General features: G+C 39.6%; 1 protein-coding gene across 1 annotated transcript; it reads left to right on the top strand.

Annotated features, from left to right (window-relative positions):
* Window positions 1-1619: 1619 nt before the first annotated feature.
* Window positions 1620-18918, top strand: LOC118111057 (histone-lysine N-methyltransferase SUV39H1). Its single transcript, XM_035159344.1, has 6 exons — window positions 1620-1717; window positions 2592-2737; window positions 3374-4033; window positions 9964-10110; window positions 12478-12607; window positions 17801-18918. Exons 1-6 carry the CDS (start codon window positions 1699-1701, stop codon window positions 17932-17934), a joined length of 1236 nt encoding a protein of 411 aa, XP_035015235.1. The 5' UTR covers window positions 1620-1698; the 3' UTR covers window positions 17935-18918.
* Window positions 18919-20302: the final 1384 nt, after the last annotated feature.

The raw sequence follows: 20302 nt of genomic DNA, 5'->3' as shown, positions 1-20302 counted from the left end.
ATTCTCACATTGTGAGCATTAACAAATACTTCTCAGCTCACATCTACAAGGTTTGAACTTTCCAAACTGTTACACTGCTGCTGCATACTGCTATACAATGTTCACCACTTGGTCTCTTTAGTATAAAAGCCAAGAAATGTTGCTGCTTGTAGATATTAAAAATCCTTGTATGTTTTTTTGTTATGGATTGTCACTATTATTTTGTTTTGCACATATAATAATTTTGGTAATTTGTGTAAAACACAACTTAGCTTGAAGGTTAAACTAAAGATTTGAAGGGCTTGAATCCTGTGCCTTGTTCAGTGCCTTGCTGTATCTAACTGCAACATTGTACCTCCTTGATCTACAAAGGAGTGCGACCTCATTTAAACACAGCTTTAGACTTAAGTATTCTTCCCCCCTTTGAAAAAAATTGGAACAGAATACAAATAATTTAAGATTTCGGGTTTGAAGATTGTTCCCTGTATCTGAGCATTCACTTGTGGTTGGTTCCCTCTCTGTATATGGAGGACTTTTTGGCAAACAGCCAATAAAATCAAAGCATTGCAGCAACCTCACATTCTATTTTGTCACACTGATAGCACCCAGCCAGTTTTGACCCTCTATCCACAACAAGTTATATGTTTTACAGCAACAAATGTTGCTTTCAAAAGGTCCCACATTAGATTATAGTACAGTGAATGTTGTAAACCTGCCTGTTTGGAATGTTTTGTTTGCTTGTACTGTGTTAATGCTCCGGAGCTACTTTAGAATTATTCCTTGTCATTAGTGAGTCCTCCTCAAACAGTTCTACAAAATACTGTCACTTTTTATTGTTTTGGTGCTGGACGTTGTGTGCAGAGGTTTTATAGTCAATGTTTTTCATTAAATATAACTGAATTGCTTTATTACTGTTCACGAGTGTGGTTAATGTATAAGTTTGAATGATTTACTGAACTCGTGATATTTTTTTCATATAAGGCATGTCGACTATTTCAGAGGTCTGTTAGACATCGACAGTGGATAGAACAACTTATGCAAATGAGAAGAGAGTTCTATCTTTCAAAACTTCAAAACGCTTTATGTTGTATCGATAATTGGATACTATAATAAGTGCAGTCAATGCATAGTATTGTACACTGTACAATTTTATAGCTATATCTGCAATGATAAGGGGGGGGACACCTCTCTGTTATTCCCAGAATGGGGGGTCCAGACGCCCCTGCCCCCCTGTGATATCTACCCCTGTCTACAAATGAAAAATAGGATCACAAATATGTGTTCAAATCCATACACAATTAAAGCAATTTACAAAGCTGTGTCAATATTATTGTTTTTCACATGGATTTAACATTAAGGATTTAATTTAAGTTAAAAGTTAAATTTTACACATGTGATCATTTTAATTAAAGGTTAAAGGAATGTCTGAAACTATTTAAAAGCACTAGTCTACAGGGTGAAGGATATGAACTTCACATCCGGGTCTCTAGTGGTGTGCTACAGCGGGCTTTCACTACTACGCCAGCTTCCTAACTTCTTGGTGAATGTGACTAGCTCGTACGACATCTATTGTCTTCCGGCCAACCTCCTGACTCCCTCTGAGCCAATGAGAGGGCTGACAAATGACGCTCGTCCAATCAGCAGCCGCTCCAGTTCATTCTGCTTCAGGATCCTTCCCACCAGTGTGAGCTTTTCTATTTTGGCGGCTGTGTGGTAAACATGGCGGAAGATTTGAAAGGTAACTAAAGAGTTCTATTTTCGACTTTATATTACATCATGGGTTTATCTGGCGTTCTATATCTTTCGGTTTAGGTAAAGTCCCTTGACAGACATCGCCTATGTACGCTTTCTTGTCGTCGAGCTGACGGAACATATAGAGAGCGGTGAGACTGTGTATCATGGTGACTGTAGGAAGACTAGTTAGTAGTCCTCACTAACTTGTGCAGTTTAACTTAGTCTCCTTTGTAAGCTAACTCTCCGCCGTTTGTTTCGACCATTTCTAGCAGCATGCGAACTAACTGAGAGAGATGGAAGGGCTGAGTTAGTGAAGTCACTTCATCAGTGTCGGAGCAGACTAATGTGTGTTAGCGGGCAAAACTATACCCGACAACCTCCACGCGCCCTGCAGCGCCACATACATGTTTAAATGGTGCTATATGTTATATGTATATATGTGTTACACCAATAATAACAACAGTGATACTTTCGGATGTAGTGAGGTTATATGTAAAAAATGTTGCAGCACCAATACTACCATCAGTAATAATAGAGTAGTAGTGTCACATCTTGACCGTGCAGTATCACTGTGAGAGAGACAGACAGACAAAGAAAGAGAATAAGTGAGTATGTGATGGGAGTCCAGTCCAGCTGTCCACGACTATATGCCGGAACATAGCAGTAACAAATCTGTGCCTCCCATTCACTTTCATTATATGTGGTTCCAGCCCCTTGTGAGTATTTCTATAAAATCAAAAGGCAGTACTTTCTGTTGATTTGGTTTGACAGTTCCAGCAGTGAACAGTGCCAGTTTAAACCAAATGCCTACTGAGTGTATTTTGCTATAGCCACAGTGCATTTGACACTAACTTGGTTAAACGGAGTTGCTGTGTCAGATTGCAGAGTGCCATGTAAGATGTCCTGGGATGAGCTGGAGGCGCTATGTCGCACAGAGAGGCTCAACTGTAAACAGCTTGGGGTGAACAGAACCAACGTCAATGAGTATGAGGTCGAGTTCCTCTGTGACTACAAGAAGACTAAGGTATGGTATTATTATTATGATTATTATTATGAGTGCATTTGTTTGCTTGACCTGTAGTAATGCTGGGTTCAGTTTTCTCTCAAAGTGACCTGCAGTAATTGAGCCACAGCAAGTAGAGACAGCAAGAGGCATGGACTTAGACGTCCCAACATTTTGTGCACAGACAGTTCACCTGCCACACTCAACACAAGATGCACACAGCCAGGACATCAGGGTTAAAGTGACTGGAATGACCTGGATTTATGATCCAACACCTTTGCTTACTACCTCAATAAATGTGATGGTCAGTTTGTGTGTGATGAGCAACAGAGATGAACACACACACACACACACACACACACACCCTGTGACATAAACATGAGAATGGATACCACAAAGTTCAGCGGCATGGAGAGAAAGACATGCTGCTGAACTTATTGGAGGAAAAAATTAACTTTGTCTCAGTGCAAGATAAATTATGTAATAATATTTAATTATCATATTTTAAACACGATACCTGTTGTGCTGATGTGGGGCTGTTGATTGTCAAAACAATGAAGCTTAGATATCTGTTCACTGTGTTGAGATGGTAAAAGATGTATAAATTTCAACAGGAAAAATTCAGTCTCTGCTCCTAATTAAATTTGTGTTTTTCAGGAGGAGGAATTCTATCTGGTTAAATGGAGGGGGTTCCCAGAGTCAGATAATAGTTGGGAACCCAAGAAGAACCTCAAATGCCCCAAACTGATAAAGCAGTTCCATCAGGACCTTGATCAGGAACTGAGGCGCCACAAGCGACGCTGCATCCCTAAAAAGCTAGATAAGGAAGTCACCTCAATCCTCCTCCAGAAAGCCAAACTCCGTCAGAGTCTGCAGCTCTGGGAGACCCATTTGAATCAGACTCGGAACCACCCAGGTCGCATTTTCGTCATTAACGAAGTGGACCTTGAGGGGCCTCCAAAAAACTTCACCTACATCAACAACTACAAAGTAGGCCAGGGCATAGTGTTAGATGAGATGGCTGTGGGTTGTGAGTGTAAGAACTGTTTAGAGGAGCCGGTGAATGGCTGCTGCCCTGGGGCCTCTTTGCACCGCATGGCCTACAACGAAAAGGGGCAGGTCCGGATCCGGGCAGGACAGCCCATATATGAGTGTAACTCCCGATGCAGCTGTGTCCCCGATTGTCCCAACAGAGTGGTGCAGAGGGGCATCCAGTTTGACCTGTGCATCTTTAAGACAGAGAACGGCCGAGGATGGGGTGTCCGCACACTGCAGCATATCAGGAAGAACACATTTGTCATGGAGTATGTAGGAGAGGTAAGCAAAGATATTCTGTCAAATCATTTTGAACTGTTTGGCCTTATGCATCTTGTCATTGATAGACATCTAAAGTCAGTGTTTCCTGTGGAGTTGAGGAATACTTGACCATTGTTGACCAGCCTTTGTTAAAGGGCCCTGCTTTTGTGTTTTCTGAGGTGCATTGGTCCCTGCTTTCTCCCTCCTGCATGATCATCTTAATAATATCCTGTAGTGTATAATTTTCAAATAATCTTGTAGTCTATGCATGTTTCAGTTTAGATGGAAGAGCATTATAAGTTTCTCCTAATGTGTGTGATGCAACCTGACTTTAAAAATCCTGGGGCCAGTTGCACTGACTGGTCTTACACCGGGCTGCATTCGAAAAAAGTAAAAACAAAACTCTCCTCTCCTTACTTCTATTCTTTGGCTCAAGACATGAAGGAAAAATGTGAGGGAGAATCTGTAAGGAGTTATGCCTAGTTCACATGACATGATTTCTTTCAGCACAATGTTTTGGAAGTCGCAGACAAAAGCCCTAGATCAGAGCAAATCTGTTGGATCGGCAGTTGCCTATTGTTAAGTGTGACCTCTTCAAAGATGCGGTTCTAGGGGCATACACGATGCAACCTCTGAATAAATTCTTAGCTGGCTAAATATCTTAATGAATTAGTAACAACTACAGTCAATCAGAGTGCAGGTTGGGGTGAAGACACAGTGAGGTGCCCACTGACTGTTGCAAATTGCTTTTATCTGAAAATTGCTAGAGATTAACCTGATAAAAGACTCATTTGAGTATATGCCGCACAAAGTAAAACATGCAAGTGAAAAATATTGAAGTAATTGTTTATGTTTACTTGAGATATATAATAGTTAATGGCGAAGTAGAGAAAAATTGCCATGATTTTCTATAAAACTGTGATGTGATGTTCTGTGAGCAGAAAGATATAGGAAAGGATCCTTTGGGCTCACTGTCACTTTTAGCATATGTTTTTGTGACCAAACTATGGCTGCAACAAATGACTATTTTGATAATTGATCAGAATAGCTTTTAGTAATTCGATTATTATTTTGATTATTCATTTATTAATCATATAAAAAAGACAAAAACTTCATTTTAAGATAACCAGCAAATGACTTCTAACTTTTCGCTGAATGTTACTTAGACAGAGAGCTGACTGTGTGACCGGAGGTGTCTCTGTAGTCGTTACAGAGGAGAAGTGGGATTTGATAATTGTGCCTGTGCAAATATATCGTTAATCTGCGGTGTCAGGGAGTCAGGGATTCCTGCAGTTTCAGGACCACAGTTTCGGGACCTCCATTCTAAGGCCCTAGGGTCTTGGGGACCGTGCCGTGTAATGTTACCGAATTGGAAAAGGCTGCATTTCTAGACAAGACGCGATGGGCTACGACGAGTGCGAGTACTGAATGTGAATTTTGTTTTATTTGTTTTACATTAAAAGCAGTCATAGTAAACAAAATTTCACACTAAAGTTTTAGCTTACCGAAGTGTGAGTAGACCTTATTGTTAGAAAGTAAGATCCCCTTTTCCTTTATTTTTTTAACCAAAAAAGCCCATATGTCTGGCTAGCCAATCCCACTAGACTCGATTTAATCATAGTCAAAACTCACTTAAATCAAAGTCTAACATGACGAATTATGGTTTTATTTTGACTCTCCTTATCATAGAAAAAGAAGGATATTTCTTGTGTCTTCCCTCTGTCCGTTCAAATATCTGGTTGAGATCTACTAAATACAATGTTCATGGCATCCATCTTTATTTAACCTGATAATGGACCAATTATTCTAATTACCCAAATTTCCCAACATGAAAGTACTAAAATAGAAAGTAGTATTTAGGTGGATTAAACTGTCTAAATATTTAGACAAGGTAGTATTTGGGTGGAATTAGGGAATGCACGACTTGGATTTTTCCGGCTGATACCGATAACTACAAGCTTCACATGGCCAATACCGATTATAATTTCACGCTTCTTAAAAAGAAGTTCATAGCCTGTAGTTTATGCACACCTGAGGGTAAAATTGAGACACAGGAAACTTCAAACAACTTTAGGTGGAAGAGGAAAATTTCTCCTTCAAAAGATTTTAAATTAAATATTATGACATCTCAAGTAAGACATGTCAATGTATTAAAATAGTAATTCAGATAAAATAATGAGAGACAGAGGTTTCTATTCAGTAGCAGTAACAGTAAAAAAAAAGCTAATAAAACCTCTTGCCCTCACTTGTTCTTGAACCCACAATGTCTTTCTCACTGTCCAAGTGTCTTTACCAATTGAGCTAATCACACACACATAATTTGCATATAGGACCAGCAGTTCAACTGCCCCCTCTCCCTTGCTCTGCGCGTGTATCCCCTTGCCATTGGAACTCATACATGGGTTTACTTTGAAAATCCAGGCTCCTTTCGGGTTTCCTGGCAACGTCCTGTTACTATCCGGGGGGGTTTATTTTGAAAACCTAGGCTCCTTTCGGGTTTCCTGGCAACGTCCTGTAACTTTCTGGGGGGTATTTTTTTGAAAATCCAGCCTCCTTTTGGGTTTCCTGGTAACTTCCTGTAACTATCCGGGTGGTTTTATTTGGAAAATCCGGGCTCCTTTTTAGGATTCCTGGCAACATCCTGTAACTATCTGTGGGGTTTTATTTTGAAAATCCAATCTCCTTTCAGGTTTGCTGGTAATTTCCTGTAACTATCTTGGGGTTTTATTTTGAAAAAAACAGCCTCCTTTCGGGTTTCCTGGTAAGGATCTCTAACTATCTGGGGGGGCAATTATCTTTTTTTTTTTTTGTTGTTGTTGAAAATCCAGCCTCCTTTCGGGTTTCCTGGTAACATGCTGTAACTATTGGGAGGGATTTATTTTGAAAATCCAACCTCTCCCTTTTTTTTTTTCTCACTAACGCTGGCTGCAAGTGCCTTGTATTCTCACCATACATCGTCGTCGCGATGACAGACTCTAAGGTGACTTATGAGATTGGTAGTGTTAGAATTTGCAAATCTTTTCCCCCCTCTCGGAACCTTTCCACATTTGGTGCAAATTTCAGTCTTACAGTCACTCTCAGAAAGTGTGAAAAACTTTTGTATCAGGACACAGTTGTAGTGAGCAGGAAGCGCCTTCTCAAGGCCATAGTTAATTGCAGGGTTGTATTTCAAGTGTTTTTAAAACCACTACAAGAAGTTTCTAACTGGTTATGATCTTATTTTGGTCTTATTTTAATATTGCTACCTCTTTATGACCTACAACAGCAAATGAGACAATCAGGGAGAAAATAGGCTTTTTCTATAAACTATTGTTCATGTCTGTCGCCGAAATGGATTACTTGCAAGATCAGAGCAACAATTTGCGGAGGGAGAGGACACAGAAGCTGGCGAAGTAAGCCAGGCTACTCGAAGGGCTAACGGCTAGGCTAAAGGCTAATTTATAACCGTTGTGTACACACAAAACGTGGCCTGAAAGATGCATAGGCCACTTCTCAGATATTAAATTTGTCAGTCTGAATTTTAAAGGCCTGAATAATCCGATCAAACATTGTAAGGTCTTACCTTATTTAAGGCATCTTGATGCTCATATAATATATTTGCAAGAATATATTATATGAGCAACCCAGGTTGAAACGTGGCTGGGTCGGACAAGTTTATCCGTCTTCCTTTTTCAGTAGGTTGAGAGGTGTTGCTATACTTTTACATAAGCTATTCCCTTTGTTCATGTTATAACGATTTCTTATCGGACTGACACATTTATTGTTGTCATCGGGCAGATTTATGATGTTAAGGTAATCTTCGCAAATGTATATGCTCCTAATTGGGATGATGAAGGATTTTTTAAACGGGTCTTTTCATTGTTGCCGGATTTGTCTGAATATTTTCTTATTTTGGGAGGAGACTTCAATTGTTGGCTGGATACTTCTCTAGACCACTCTTCCTCTACTCCAGCTGCTCAATCCAAGTCAGCCAAGGTAATTGTAGCCTTTATGGATCAGTTTAATGTGGTCGATCCTTGGCGCTTTTGTTAAAGAAAAATTAACTAAGTTATCGCAATGTAAAGTTCTCTTGGACTCTTTGTATGCAACCTCAAAATTACCAAACACCTATAAGGAGCGATTTTATAAGTTGTTATATACTTCTGACCACTCCCTTGTGCTAGTAGACCATGACTCCTTCTTTAACAAAATTAATATCCCTGCTCTGGATCAGAATGTGACTAGGGAATTGGAGCATCCAATCACCGCACTCGAAATCGAGGTGGCAGCCAAATCGCTGCTAGGCGGTAAAAGCCCGGGTCCGGGCAGCTCTCTGGCCGAGTTCTATAAAACGTTTTAGAAACAGCTTGCCCCGTATTTGTTAGAAATGTTTATTAAACCAGATTTCGAGCGATGGTCCCTCCTTAATCTGTCTGTTGCTGCTAGAATCAACACTATCAAGATTAATATTTTCCCACGTTTTCTATATCTGCTTCAGTGCGTACCAATCTTTCTTCCTCTTTTTTTCCCGCAAAGTAGATAGTCTTAATACGGAGTTTGTTTGGAATAAAAAGACTCCTAGATTGCGATGTCAGATTTTACAGAGGCCCAAAGCACTGGATGGAATGGCACTACCCAGGATTTTGTTCTATTATTGGGCAACAAATATTAGAAACTTGAACTATTGGCTACAATATGAGGATATTGAGGCCCCTCCATCATGGTTGGTTATGGAGGCAAACTCCGCTCATCCGGTAACATTGAAAGCCTTATTGCATTCGCCTCTTCTTTCTTCTATCTCTAGTTAAACTGAAAATGTGATTGTAGCCTCCTGTCTTAAAATTTGGTTTCAATTTAGACACCATTTCTCTTACTCTTCTCCTTTGTCCTTGGTTTCTCTTTCTCTCCCCTGAATGTTTTTATTTAAATTTTTTCTCTTAAAATCGCGCTCACGTTTTTTTTATCATCATGTATAGGCCATCATGTGAAATACCAGGAGCGAGTGAAAATATATATGTGTGTGTGTGTGTGCGTCAGTTTGTGTTTACGCGGCCATGGAATAGTCCATTGTACTGGGGACTGAGGGGGGAGTGGGGTTGCTGTGACACTAGTTACTCATAAATTATAGGCGTTCTGATGCCATTTTGGCGTATATGGATTTTCAGAATGAAATAATTAATTAACGAAGAGTTTTAAAAAATAATCTTTACCATAAGTTTATTAGGTGTTTTATGGGGCCCCTGGTAGTTCGGGGCCCAAGGCAATTGCCGACCTTTGTCAAATGGTTAAGTCCGCATCTGACTAGGGCACCATAAGAGGCAAATCATATCTTTCCCCCATCATTACTGGATAGTGTCTTTTCTATCTGTGCTAGGTTAGGTATAAAAACTATGAAGGACCTATATTTGGATACTGTTTTTGCATCAACTAGTTGACAATTTTTCACTCACTAAACGACATTTTTGCAGGTACCTCCAATTTCGCAATTCTCTTTGCTTGTTCGTCTGTTTGTTGTTAACTAGCAACAATAATAATTTTTGGATGAATGACTGTAATTGTTTCTAAATGTGAAAATCAAAAGATAAAGTAAACATAACCAGAGTTTTGTTTTTTTTAATCAGTTCTAATAGAATAGAAGATTGTCTTCACTGACAATTTGGTCCATATTTTATGCATCTTTATTTTTATATGAATATGTTGAGTATTTAGATCTTTGACGATCCCGATATAGGATTATTTTATTTAAAATAAAATAATCCTATATTAATTTTATTTAAAATAAAATAATCCTATATTAATCCCACATTGGGTAAAATTGCAACTATATTTACTTATAGTTTCTACGATAAGTAAATAGTTTAAGTGGTTATTTTAGTTGTTTTTTTTACTTATTCTTTGCTAATTTGTTGCGTTGGCATATGACTTCAAAACAGTGGTTCCACTATTATCCTGTAATGTCATGTTTCCTTCAGATTATCACAACAGATGAAGCAGAGAGGAGGGGTCACGTGTACGACCGCCAAGGATCTACATACCTGTTTGACCTGGACTATGTGGAGGATGTGTACACAGTCGATGCTGCTCACCTAGGCAACATCTCCCACTTTGTCAACCATAGCGTAAGTGTTTTTAAACAGTGCACAGAGTATACTGCTGGCAGCTTGGAAGGCAGCTGCTAAATTTACCTCACATTTATGTATTGATTCACAGTTTTACACAAGTATCTGTTAATTAATGAAAATAGTTTGTCTCAGCACAGAGCTCAATGTCGTGTAAAAGGAAGGAACTTGATCATGAGAAAGAAATTAAGTAAAACTAGTTCCCACAAAGTAATTTCCCCCATTTTCTCTTAAGGTTCATTTTTATTATTCCGAGGAGAGTTTCCCCATTTGAAAGCATTATTTTATCCAGGTTTGGATTTAATCTAATTCCTACAGGTATCCATTTAGAGTGACATGTGTTTAATATAGACATGCACTCATATTTGTGCCAGTTTATTTTTAAACCTGACAGTTTGGAATAAGACTCGATACCTGGTAAAGAGCAAGCAGGTACAGCCATCACTGCTAAACTCATCAGCATACATACATCTTGTGCTCTCTAACACCTCCATGCACCCTTTTAATTCTTAGAGCAGCTCAGATTGCTGAGGCCAGTGGTTCCCAGCTATTGTAATAAGCAACGGCGAAATTAAAAAAAAAAGCACATTACGTAGTGCCCACAGAGAAACAGAAAAACGTGCTCTCTGATTCAAATGGAGTATCCTCTTCCAGTTCCAAAACCAAGCCCAAACCCAAATTTTTAAGTCAAAGTCGAAGGCCTTCTTGGCATCGAGTGAGAAGGCAGCATTATCACTTATCACCTGATGATCTGTTCTCAATTATAATGTCTGGTGATATGTGCTTGAATTTGATGCCAATGTCTTAATACCTTGCAATCTGCAACAAGAAGTCTCACCAGTCTGAAATTAGATGGCTCTGAGTTGTCTCTGTCCTTTTTAGGGATCAGAGAAATCCAGGCATCATTAAATGTACTGGGTACACAGCCTGTTTCAAATGCCATTCAATATCAGTATAGATATCAATAGTATTTCTTGTATTATTGTATTATTTAACTGGGAAACCATGTAATTCAGTTAATTACTAATCTCCTCTGTTATAGGAGTATCCATCTTTTATTTTGTTCCTTTGATATAATTGGCAGTTGGCAGACTCCACTTCTTGCTCACTGGGAGTACCTGCTTTTTTGGAAATATATCTCAGGCAACTGATATTTCACAATACATACGTTTGGTACACATTGTCTGAATAGTGCCTTTTTCACATTTGAAGAATGAGCTATGTTCTTCCCTCTTATGTATGCTTTAGATCAGTGGTTACCAACCTTTTTGAGCCCAAGATCACTTTTTAATTCCAAACGCAATGCAGTTTCTTTTTGTTGTTTGGTATTAGGGCAGCATGATATACTTAGCACAAAAGACTGCTTGAACTGCGATAAATGGTGTTCCATGTGCCATGCATTCACGCTCTACAATGTCAATATATTTGGTCCATCAGATAGAGCCCTGCAGCCCTGGATAATAAATTCAAGATAATCAGATCGTTGACGGGTTTTTCCGTCAATGAATCATTGTCGGAAGAAGAGAATAGATTGAGAACAGAGAATTTCGAGGCGGCTTAGTCAAATCTTGCTCTGCCTCCGCCTGACTAAATTCTGTGGAAACTTCTAGTGATCAAGTTTGTCCCGGGTCAAATTCATCACTATTAGTGGTTGATTATATAAAAGAATTGCGTAGCTTATTTATGATAATCCCAGATCCTGAGGGGAAAGTAACAGCGCACACACTGCTCTCGCTTCCTCACTTGCTCTCTTTCACTCTCTCTCACACACACACACACACACAAACAAACAAACAAACAAACAAACAAACAAACAAACAGTGTGATCGGACACATGTGTAAACTCAGACTGGGTAACAACAACAGAATTTGTAAACTAAGTCAATGTATGGAGAGTTGGAGGAGATGGCGGCACGAATGGTTTGGCTTAACGCGGTTGGAGCAGTGCACAGCGCGAATGGCAGAGACACAGAGAGGAGCAGTAAATTACTGACAGAGCCGGTTAAACTGTAAAACATAATTTTTTGCAGTCCAAACTTGTATGAAAAGAGTGTGAGCAGACTTAGTGGAGCTGTGCATGGCTCCCTGGGTGACTGCCCTAGAGTTGGTGGCGCTGTGCACCCTCTACCCTCTACCTACCCTCTTTTCAGTGTCTGCATAGAGCACTTACTGTATGGGGTCTATGTTAGCAGTGAATCCAGAGCAGAAAGACTTTAACACTGTATACTTAAGCATTTGATTATTTATAGCAAGTCATATCGTCATCGCAATATTCAACAATGATATTGCATCTTTTCCTAATATCGTGCAGCCCTATTTGTTATTCTGAAGCACAGTCTCCTGACATGTGTTATCCTCTTTTTACAGTGTAATCCCAACCTGCAGGTTTTCAATGTGTTCATTGATAACATTGATGAGAGGCTCCCAAGAATCGCTTTATTTTCCACACGGGCTATTCGGGCAGGAGAAGAGCTCACCTTTGACTACAAAATGCAAAGTAAGTATCAGGGTTTCAGCAGCACTTTATATCTTTAGAATCATGTATTTTAAGCATGTATCAGTATGTGTGAGGGAAAATTAGTGAGAGAAAATATGAACAAATTTTAAGGTTTTAGAAAAGTAAGGTCTGCAAGATATGACATGAGTTCATGTCACACCCCCCCTCTTTGAAGATACACAATGCCCTTAATTTAACTAGCGTATAGCAGTGAGATTACTGAACTTAACTGCTCCTCTAATAATGCATCCTTGCAGGGTTGCCTACAGACCAGTGCTAGTAGCCTGAAGCAGTGTGCTTCTGATTTATACGTGAAATAATGCTGAGCATCCAAGCTTTTTAGTTTCCATTGGATGAATGACAAATGTCATTGTGCTACACCATTATTGCCATAGTACGGAGGGAGGGCAGGAAAACATTAACCTGGTAATTTGATTTACCTGCATTAGTTTAGATGTAACTTTTTGTGGGGTCTATTTACATCGAAGACTACTGATAACATGTTGGGTTCCCGCCACGACTACTGATGATGTAACAGCTTCTTGAAGTGCTGTCCCAATTCGTAGTGGAAGATTTCAACCCCTACCCATTGTAACTCCGTTTCAAGGGACAAGATAGCCCTCGAAAACAAGAGGTAGGGAGAAGGGGTGAAATGGGATTGAGCCTAAGTAGACAGTGTGTAACAATTCGCCTTGTTTAGGAAAAAGGGGAAAATTACTACGCTATTTTAAAAGGAGCACGGGCGGACCTGTCACGCTGTGTACGGGCGCCGCCGCCTGACCAATTTACAATAAACGAATAATATTCTATAAGACCGATAACCTTGTCATCGGCCCCACCACATATGAAATAATATATATATAAACGAAATAAACCCAGATATGTTGCATACAATTGTCTGTATTGACAAAAAACCCAATCATACACACGTACCCCCTGGACGTGTGCCCGCAAACAAAGACGAAAACGTGAACATAACCACACAATTTACACAAATTCATACAGTCCCGGAATCCCCAAACAACGTCCCAAAGCAAAAATGTATGCAGGTGTGGCGTGGTGAGATGCCGCAAACAATACCAAAAATGGTCCACGCTATCCTCACCACCTCTGAGCGCCCAGAAAAATAGTTCAGTCCTCGCGGTAATCCTTGAAAGTGTCACCCAGGCAATGATCCCGTTTCTTTGGAAGTAATCCCATGTAGGTCTTCAGGACCGCAGTTGACTCGAACGTGGCTGGTCCTCTGCCGGCCCGCATACCCAAAACAAACCCCCCTGCTGAGCCGTCACTTCCCCTCATTTATCACATTTGGATGTTAAAGAAACCAATACATACACAATAACACATTCAATAAACAAATACATACGGAGATCCCTTCCCTTATCCTTATACTTTAAGGCCTCTGACAGTTTGGCTATGTACAGAACTTATAAAACATGTAGGTAAGAAGGCGCAGATTTATCTGTCCTCCTTAACATATTTCCTGTACATAAAGTGAACTTAGGTGACCTTTACAAGTGTGTCTGGGTTTTCTGCTGGGTCTTAAAAAGGTCATGTACTAGGTCTTCAATACGTATTGGAAGGTCTTAATTATGTTAACATGTTCATTAAGGGTCCTTCGGTAACGCTTTAAAATTAGTTTTATAATTCTAAGAGCTTTTTCACTTTTGTTTTAGTTCTTTCTCAATAATAAATATATTAGCATCCTAATTAAGGGAGATATGGGCTGACAAAGTTTGAACTTTTTAGGACTCTGCCTTTGACTGGTCATATCTCCCTTAATATAGGTCACAGAGAAATGGCTCACATATAATTTTAAAGCTCTTTAAAGGGTTTGCTATCTCCATTATAAAAATAACATCATTATGAGTGATTATAATAGTTAAAGTTGAATTGCTCTAAATCAGCGGTTCCCAAACATTTCCAAACATAGGCCACGCACCCCCTTCTACATCCTGACCGGTTTCACGCACCCCCAATCCCCCACACCTTCAAAAAAAAAAACCCCGCAACAGAGCCTATTTATAGCTGCATTAAATCTTTAATCATGAACACATGATCAGAACACAAAGTAATCAAGAGATCGCAACAATGCGCTCTCACATCGAATGAAACTGAAACACTGCAACAAAGTTTCAATAAATTTCAACAAAGTTACACAAGCCGTCACTTTTAAAGAGCAACGAGGATGGCGAGGACACACGCACAGGCTCAGAGGCAGATTTGCCCATCATGAGAGAACATGGGGAAAAATGCTGTCATATTTTCAGCCGCATTAAAGAAAAATTGCATCAAATTTAATTTACTATTTACCATACATAACAGCGGTTACGAAAATTTGAACACCATTGAATCAAATTACAATAAAGTTACACACGATCCACCACGTAAAGAACAAAGAGTGGCACCTGCATAGGCTCAGCACAGATATGGATAAAAAAGATGATCCATTTGAGGATTTTCAAGTGCAGCGCAGGTGGCTCAGCCTGCAGCGAGAGAGAGAGAGAGAGAGAGAGAGACAGAGAATTCCTCTCGCGCACCCCCTAGAGGCAGGTGCGCGAGCTGGGAATCCTTTGGGAATCCCTGCTCTAAATCAATAAATCATATTTGATTTGTTTTGTTTTGCCCATATTCACAAATCACAATTTTTCTCATAGGTTCCTAACAAGGTGTGACATCCTCTGTCATTAATCCTCAAAAAAAAAAAGAGGGAAAAAAACCCTCAACCACCCTCAGGTGGAAACCTCAGGGAGAGCCACATGTGAGGGATCCCTCTCCCAGAACGTACAGAGGTGCATTGTAGATGCCGCAAATAGATGAAGACATCAACAAAATTACAATATTTACAACATTGAATGGAAGAAACAGATTTTAGCATAATGGAAAGGTGTATCAAGGTTTCAAGTATTTATACTTAAGAAATTGTCTGATAGAGATGACAGGGGTATCAATGACAATTGAAATGGAGGAGGTTATTGACAGTAATGGTAGAATATGTGAGTAGGCATATTGTATATCAAGCAGTCTTGTAATCATAGTCCATGGTCAGCCGCCACCACGATCACAATCCACCACCACAAACTTATCTGAAGTGGCGTGCAGCTCAATTGGCATTCGCTGGAGAACACCATAATTGGCAAAGAGACGGCGTGGTGAACGTTATGCTGCCTGTAACATAGTGCAGCATGACCAGTTTGGCGGTGGGTCAGTGATGGTCAAGGGAGGCATATCCTTGGAGGGTCACACAGACCTCCATGTCATAGCCAACACTACCCTGACTGCTGTTAGGGACCTGGATGAAATATATCGATTGTCAGACCTTATGCTAGTGCAGTGGACTCCTGGTTTCTCCTGGTGCAGGACAATGCACCCTTGCAGAAAATTAATTATAGACAAATGGATAATATTAACACTAGTTTATAGCTTTTAACACAAATCTCAAACATTCACTTGTCTTGAGGCTGAAGAATGTTTTAGTTTAAGGTTCTTCAAAAGTTTCAACTGCACTCTACAGACTGGGACCATTTGAATGTTGGCCACAAAAAATTCCAACTACAAATAACAGGACTAACCTCAGAACATCTGCGAAATGGACTTTACCAGGCTGTGAAGTGGTTGTGGGATAAACGACCATTAGGGCTGTAACGATTCAGTGTGCGTGCGTGCGTGCGTGTGTGCGTGGCGCGGTGTGTGTGCGTGCGCTGTCTAGGAGCACACACACATTTTCGCCCGCTCCAAGTATTTCACTTGATGGCCTGATATGATGATGATTAAACTGAACTGTGTTGGGCTTGTGGGGGAGACTGAAACAGACTTTGTAAATATACGGATTGAGACTGTGGGAGACAAATATGCACACACTCTTGCCTCTTTCCTATCTGTTGGTTATTTTTGTTTATGTAGTTTCATGTGACGTCAAGTCCAACATATTCTTAAAGGGATAGTTCACCCAGAAATGAAACTTCACTCATCATCTACTCACAAGAATGCCGATGGTGGGGTGGATGAAGTGTTTGAGTCCACAAAACACTTTAGGAGTATCAGGGGTAAACTTTGTTGCAGCAGAATCCAATACATTTGAAGTCAATGGTGAGCTATTCTTCAGACGTAGTAAAACAGAATAAACATAACATGCCTCCATACTGCTCGTGTGGTGTCACCCAAGTGTCCGCAAGCCCCGACATTCATATTCGACTCGAAACGGCGTCAATTACACCATGTTTTAAGCCTAAAAGTCCACTAATATCTTCCGACGAGGTGCATTCAGGGTCCGTCGGTAATGCTAACGTACGCTAGCTTAGCCCCTTCCTGTGGATATTTAGGCTTAAAACAGTGTGAATGACACCGTTTTCGAGTCGAATATGTCGGGGCCTGCGGACACTTGGATGACACCACAAGAGCAGTATGGAAGCATGTTATGTTTTTTTCTGTTTTATTACATCTGAAGAATAGCTCACCATTAATTTCAATTGTATTGGATTCTGCTGCAACAAATTTACTCCTGAGACTCCGGGAACCCCACCATCAGCATAGTGAATAGATGAGTGAAATTTCATTTATGAGTGAACTATCACTTTAAGTGTTCGTCTCTTTACTGTTCCAAATGTTGGTGTTTTAATAAAACACAGAAACTTTCCTCCCTCTTTTTCTTATGAACCCACTACACACCCCTAAAAAAAAAATGAGGTATGAACCGAACTGTGGCTCAAAAATCGAGGTCAGAACCCGTGGATTCAGCGTATCCTTACACCCCTAACAGTCATGGAAGTAATGGTACTGATACCACAGAGGCCAGCACCAGCTGGGTTGTGGCCCAAAACAGCATGCAGGATATCCAACCACTTTGTCACTTCTCATTTAGGTTTTTATTTAAAACTTTTAAATACTGTTTTGTGGGTGCGTTTCAACATCTTTTTATAGTAATTGTGCAATCATGGTAATTGTTACAGGGGTAGCATTTTCTTCTTAAAAAAGAGTGGACTTAAATAACCTTACACTGATTATACTATAATGTATGTAATGTATAATGTATGTGTGACTTTATTACACTATCACACACGATCACTGACCATAATGTTAGCAGCCATCTACATGGAGGGGGAGAGTTTATGTTCAAGCAGTCAAGTTGCTTTTTAACGGTCAATAAAAGCTGCCTCTTCAACTGAACCCTTTCCGGCATCTGTTTGATTCCAGTTGATCCAGTTGACACAGAAAGCACCAAAATGGACTCCAGTTTCAGTCTAGCGGGGCTCCCGAGCTCGCCAAAGAAGAGGATTCGAGTGGAGTGTCGGTGTGGATCCGACTCATGTCGAAAATACCTGTTCTGATGAGAGTTTGCAGGAAAGCATCATTTTTGTAAAGATGTGAAAAAATTGTACAGATTTTTATTTTATTTTTATTTTTGTTTGTTTATTTAGCTTAAACCCACTATCAACTTTGACAAACAAAGCAAAGTTTTATATTTGTAATTGACTTGACATGAGGGGGTAATTTGTCTACTAAATTCCAATCATATTATATATCTTCCTCCTTCCACTTTTTGCAAGACGAGTGGTGTGGCCTATATATTAGCCAATCACTACAGAGTGCAGTATAGTAATGACTCGCTGTTGACTTGATGAGTAAATGATTACCTGTGATTGCTTTCTATGTGCTCTGTACATGTTTTCGACATGCACAGTAGGGGGATTGAGCCATGGTAGCAGGGTCCCACCATTTCGCTCGCTGATGGTCAGTCTGGGTCATCAGTATAGTTGAAGTTTTGTGACTTTCAAGGCTACAGCATATGATTGATATAATTTTCATTCTCATAAAACCATTCAGTGAGCCTTCATGTCCAACAGAGGAGGGCACTGTCATCCTGGTTCTCCACTCCTTTTTCAAGCTTTTCTTTCATTTGTCAGCTGTCTGCAGGGAGGGAGTGCGTGAGCATGCGCGTCTGTCAATCTGTGTTGAAGTCAGAAGTGGTGGGGGGAAAGTTGTGACATGACAAAAGATATGTTATAGATGTGTTCAATGTCACTGTTTGGAAAGTATATGGGTGAAAGGCTAAAACCGATGATAAAAACAATTAACATTTTCAGTTGGTAAAACTATCTGCATTTATGAAACCCATCTGGGACAGGTGAGAGGTTTTTTAATGAACTGAGCCTTTCATTACCCATTCTCTCTGAATAAGATGTATTATCTGGTCAAATAGCTGATTATTTTACAGTTTGTATATTTAAACATTTTAGGTATTAGTACTTATTTTTATTAGTTTATTAGAAATAGAGAACAAATACAATGTAAATAAATGGTTATGAAGATAACTGATGCGGTCCTGTTTTCCATTGTTGTACTCTTACTACATTTTACTTAAGATCACTGTTTTATTAATCCTCACTTTCAATATATGCACCACATGATTCCACTGTTGATTCAGAAAAGATACAGCTAACATAATACTCAAAATGATTGACTTTTAATTCCTCCCATTATAATATAACTTGTTTAGTGCCTGTTTGGAATGGGCTGTTTACTTGGCCTGTTAATGCTGGTGGCAGCTTTCTGTCTCAAACTTTAAAAGTTACCTTTAGTATGTAAGCCACTGCAAATAAAGATTAGCTGGAGAAACCGAAAGGTGCGGAACAAAGATCTGTGACAGACAGATTTCTGGAATTATTAGGCAGATGAAATGCTCTTAACGGTCAGTTTTATCTGCTCTCTCCATATTGTGATTAATAAATGTTTATTATAATTTGATGAATGACCGTTTTCTTGATATGTACAGTAGTCTACTTCAGAATTATTTTTGTCAGTGAGTCCTCAAACAGTTATACTCTCAACTTATTTATTATTTGTGTGTTAGACGTTGAGTGCAGAGCTTTTTAAAAATTTGCGTTCATCCGACCTGGTTTATCTGTGTCTCTGTTTTAAAAAAAATGTCTTTATGATTGTTCACCTGTGTGGGTTATGTGTTTGAATGATTTACTTAGCAGGTGTGGTTTTTTTCATACATTGTACAATGACCGACATTGACAGAAACAATCTTTGAGGAAAAAATCCTTTGACATAAACTTTGACTTTTAGTTTGGCCCATGTTCAATCTGCTAACATGGAGGAGGTGACCTTTATGACATGTTCTGCACTCTTTATATACAGTCTATGGTTCTGCAGCCAGTGGACAATCAATGCACTTTGTCTTTACTTTTGGGAAGCTGGCAACTCATCCATCCTAATATACAGTTTGTTATATTTGCTCATGGTTGGCTGTCCCAAAGTAATGCTCATAAAGCCAGGTGTTAAATTGAAATTTAGGGCAAGCACAGAAAAACCTTCCTCCTTCATCAGATAAATGTGAAAAAAACGCACATCCATCATTGTGTAGAGCAGTGGTTTTCAAACATTTTTTACCCAAGGCACACCAAAGAGCAAGCTCAAATCGCAAGGCACACCTGTAATCTTATTCATGCAAAACCCTTGTTATCATCCATTTTTACCTGCATTTCTTTCTCTCTTTTTTGTTGCTCTTTTTCACACTTTAATGTGTCACACACTTATAATTCCCACCATCTTTCAACTGCGCCAACGGCTACAATTAGGGTTTCGAAGGTTTTTTAAAGGTAAAGAAAGTACCTCTGTATTGAGAAATGTGTGCATAAAACCGGACGGTTCATGTCCTAATAACCTGTGATGAGTGTCGGTGTTTATCAT

Source organism: Hippoglossus stenolepis, chromosome 6, assembly GCF_022539355.2.
Source record: "Hippoglossus stenolepis isolate QCI-W04-F060 chromosome 6, HSTE1.2, whole genome shotgun sequence".
Taxonomy (NCBI): Eukaryota; Metazoa; Chordata; class Actinopteri; order Pleuronectiformes; family Pleuronectidae; genus Hippoglossus; species Hippoglossus stenolepis.
The sequence above is the reverse complement of the archived record's forward strand: the minus strand, read 5'-3'. Positions and strand labels throughout refer to the sequence as shown.

Excerpts from the sequence above, each read along its gene's own strand:
- LOC118111057 (XM_035159344.1), top strand. Across the intron at positions 2,738-3,373 it reads GTGACTACAAGAAGACTAAG|GAGGAGGAATTCTATCTGGT; the intron begins GTATGGTATTAT and ends TGTGTTTTTCAG. Across the intron at positions 10,111-12,477 it reads CCCACTTTGTCAACCATAGC|TGTAATCCCAACCTGCAGGT; the intron begins GTAAGTGTTTTT and ends CTCTTTTTACAG.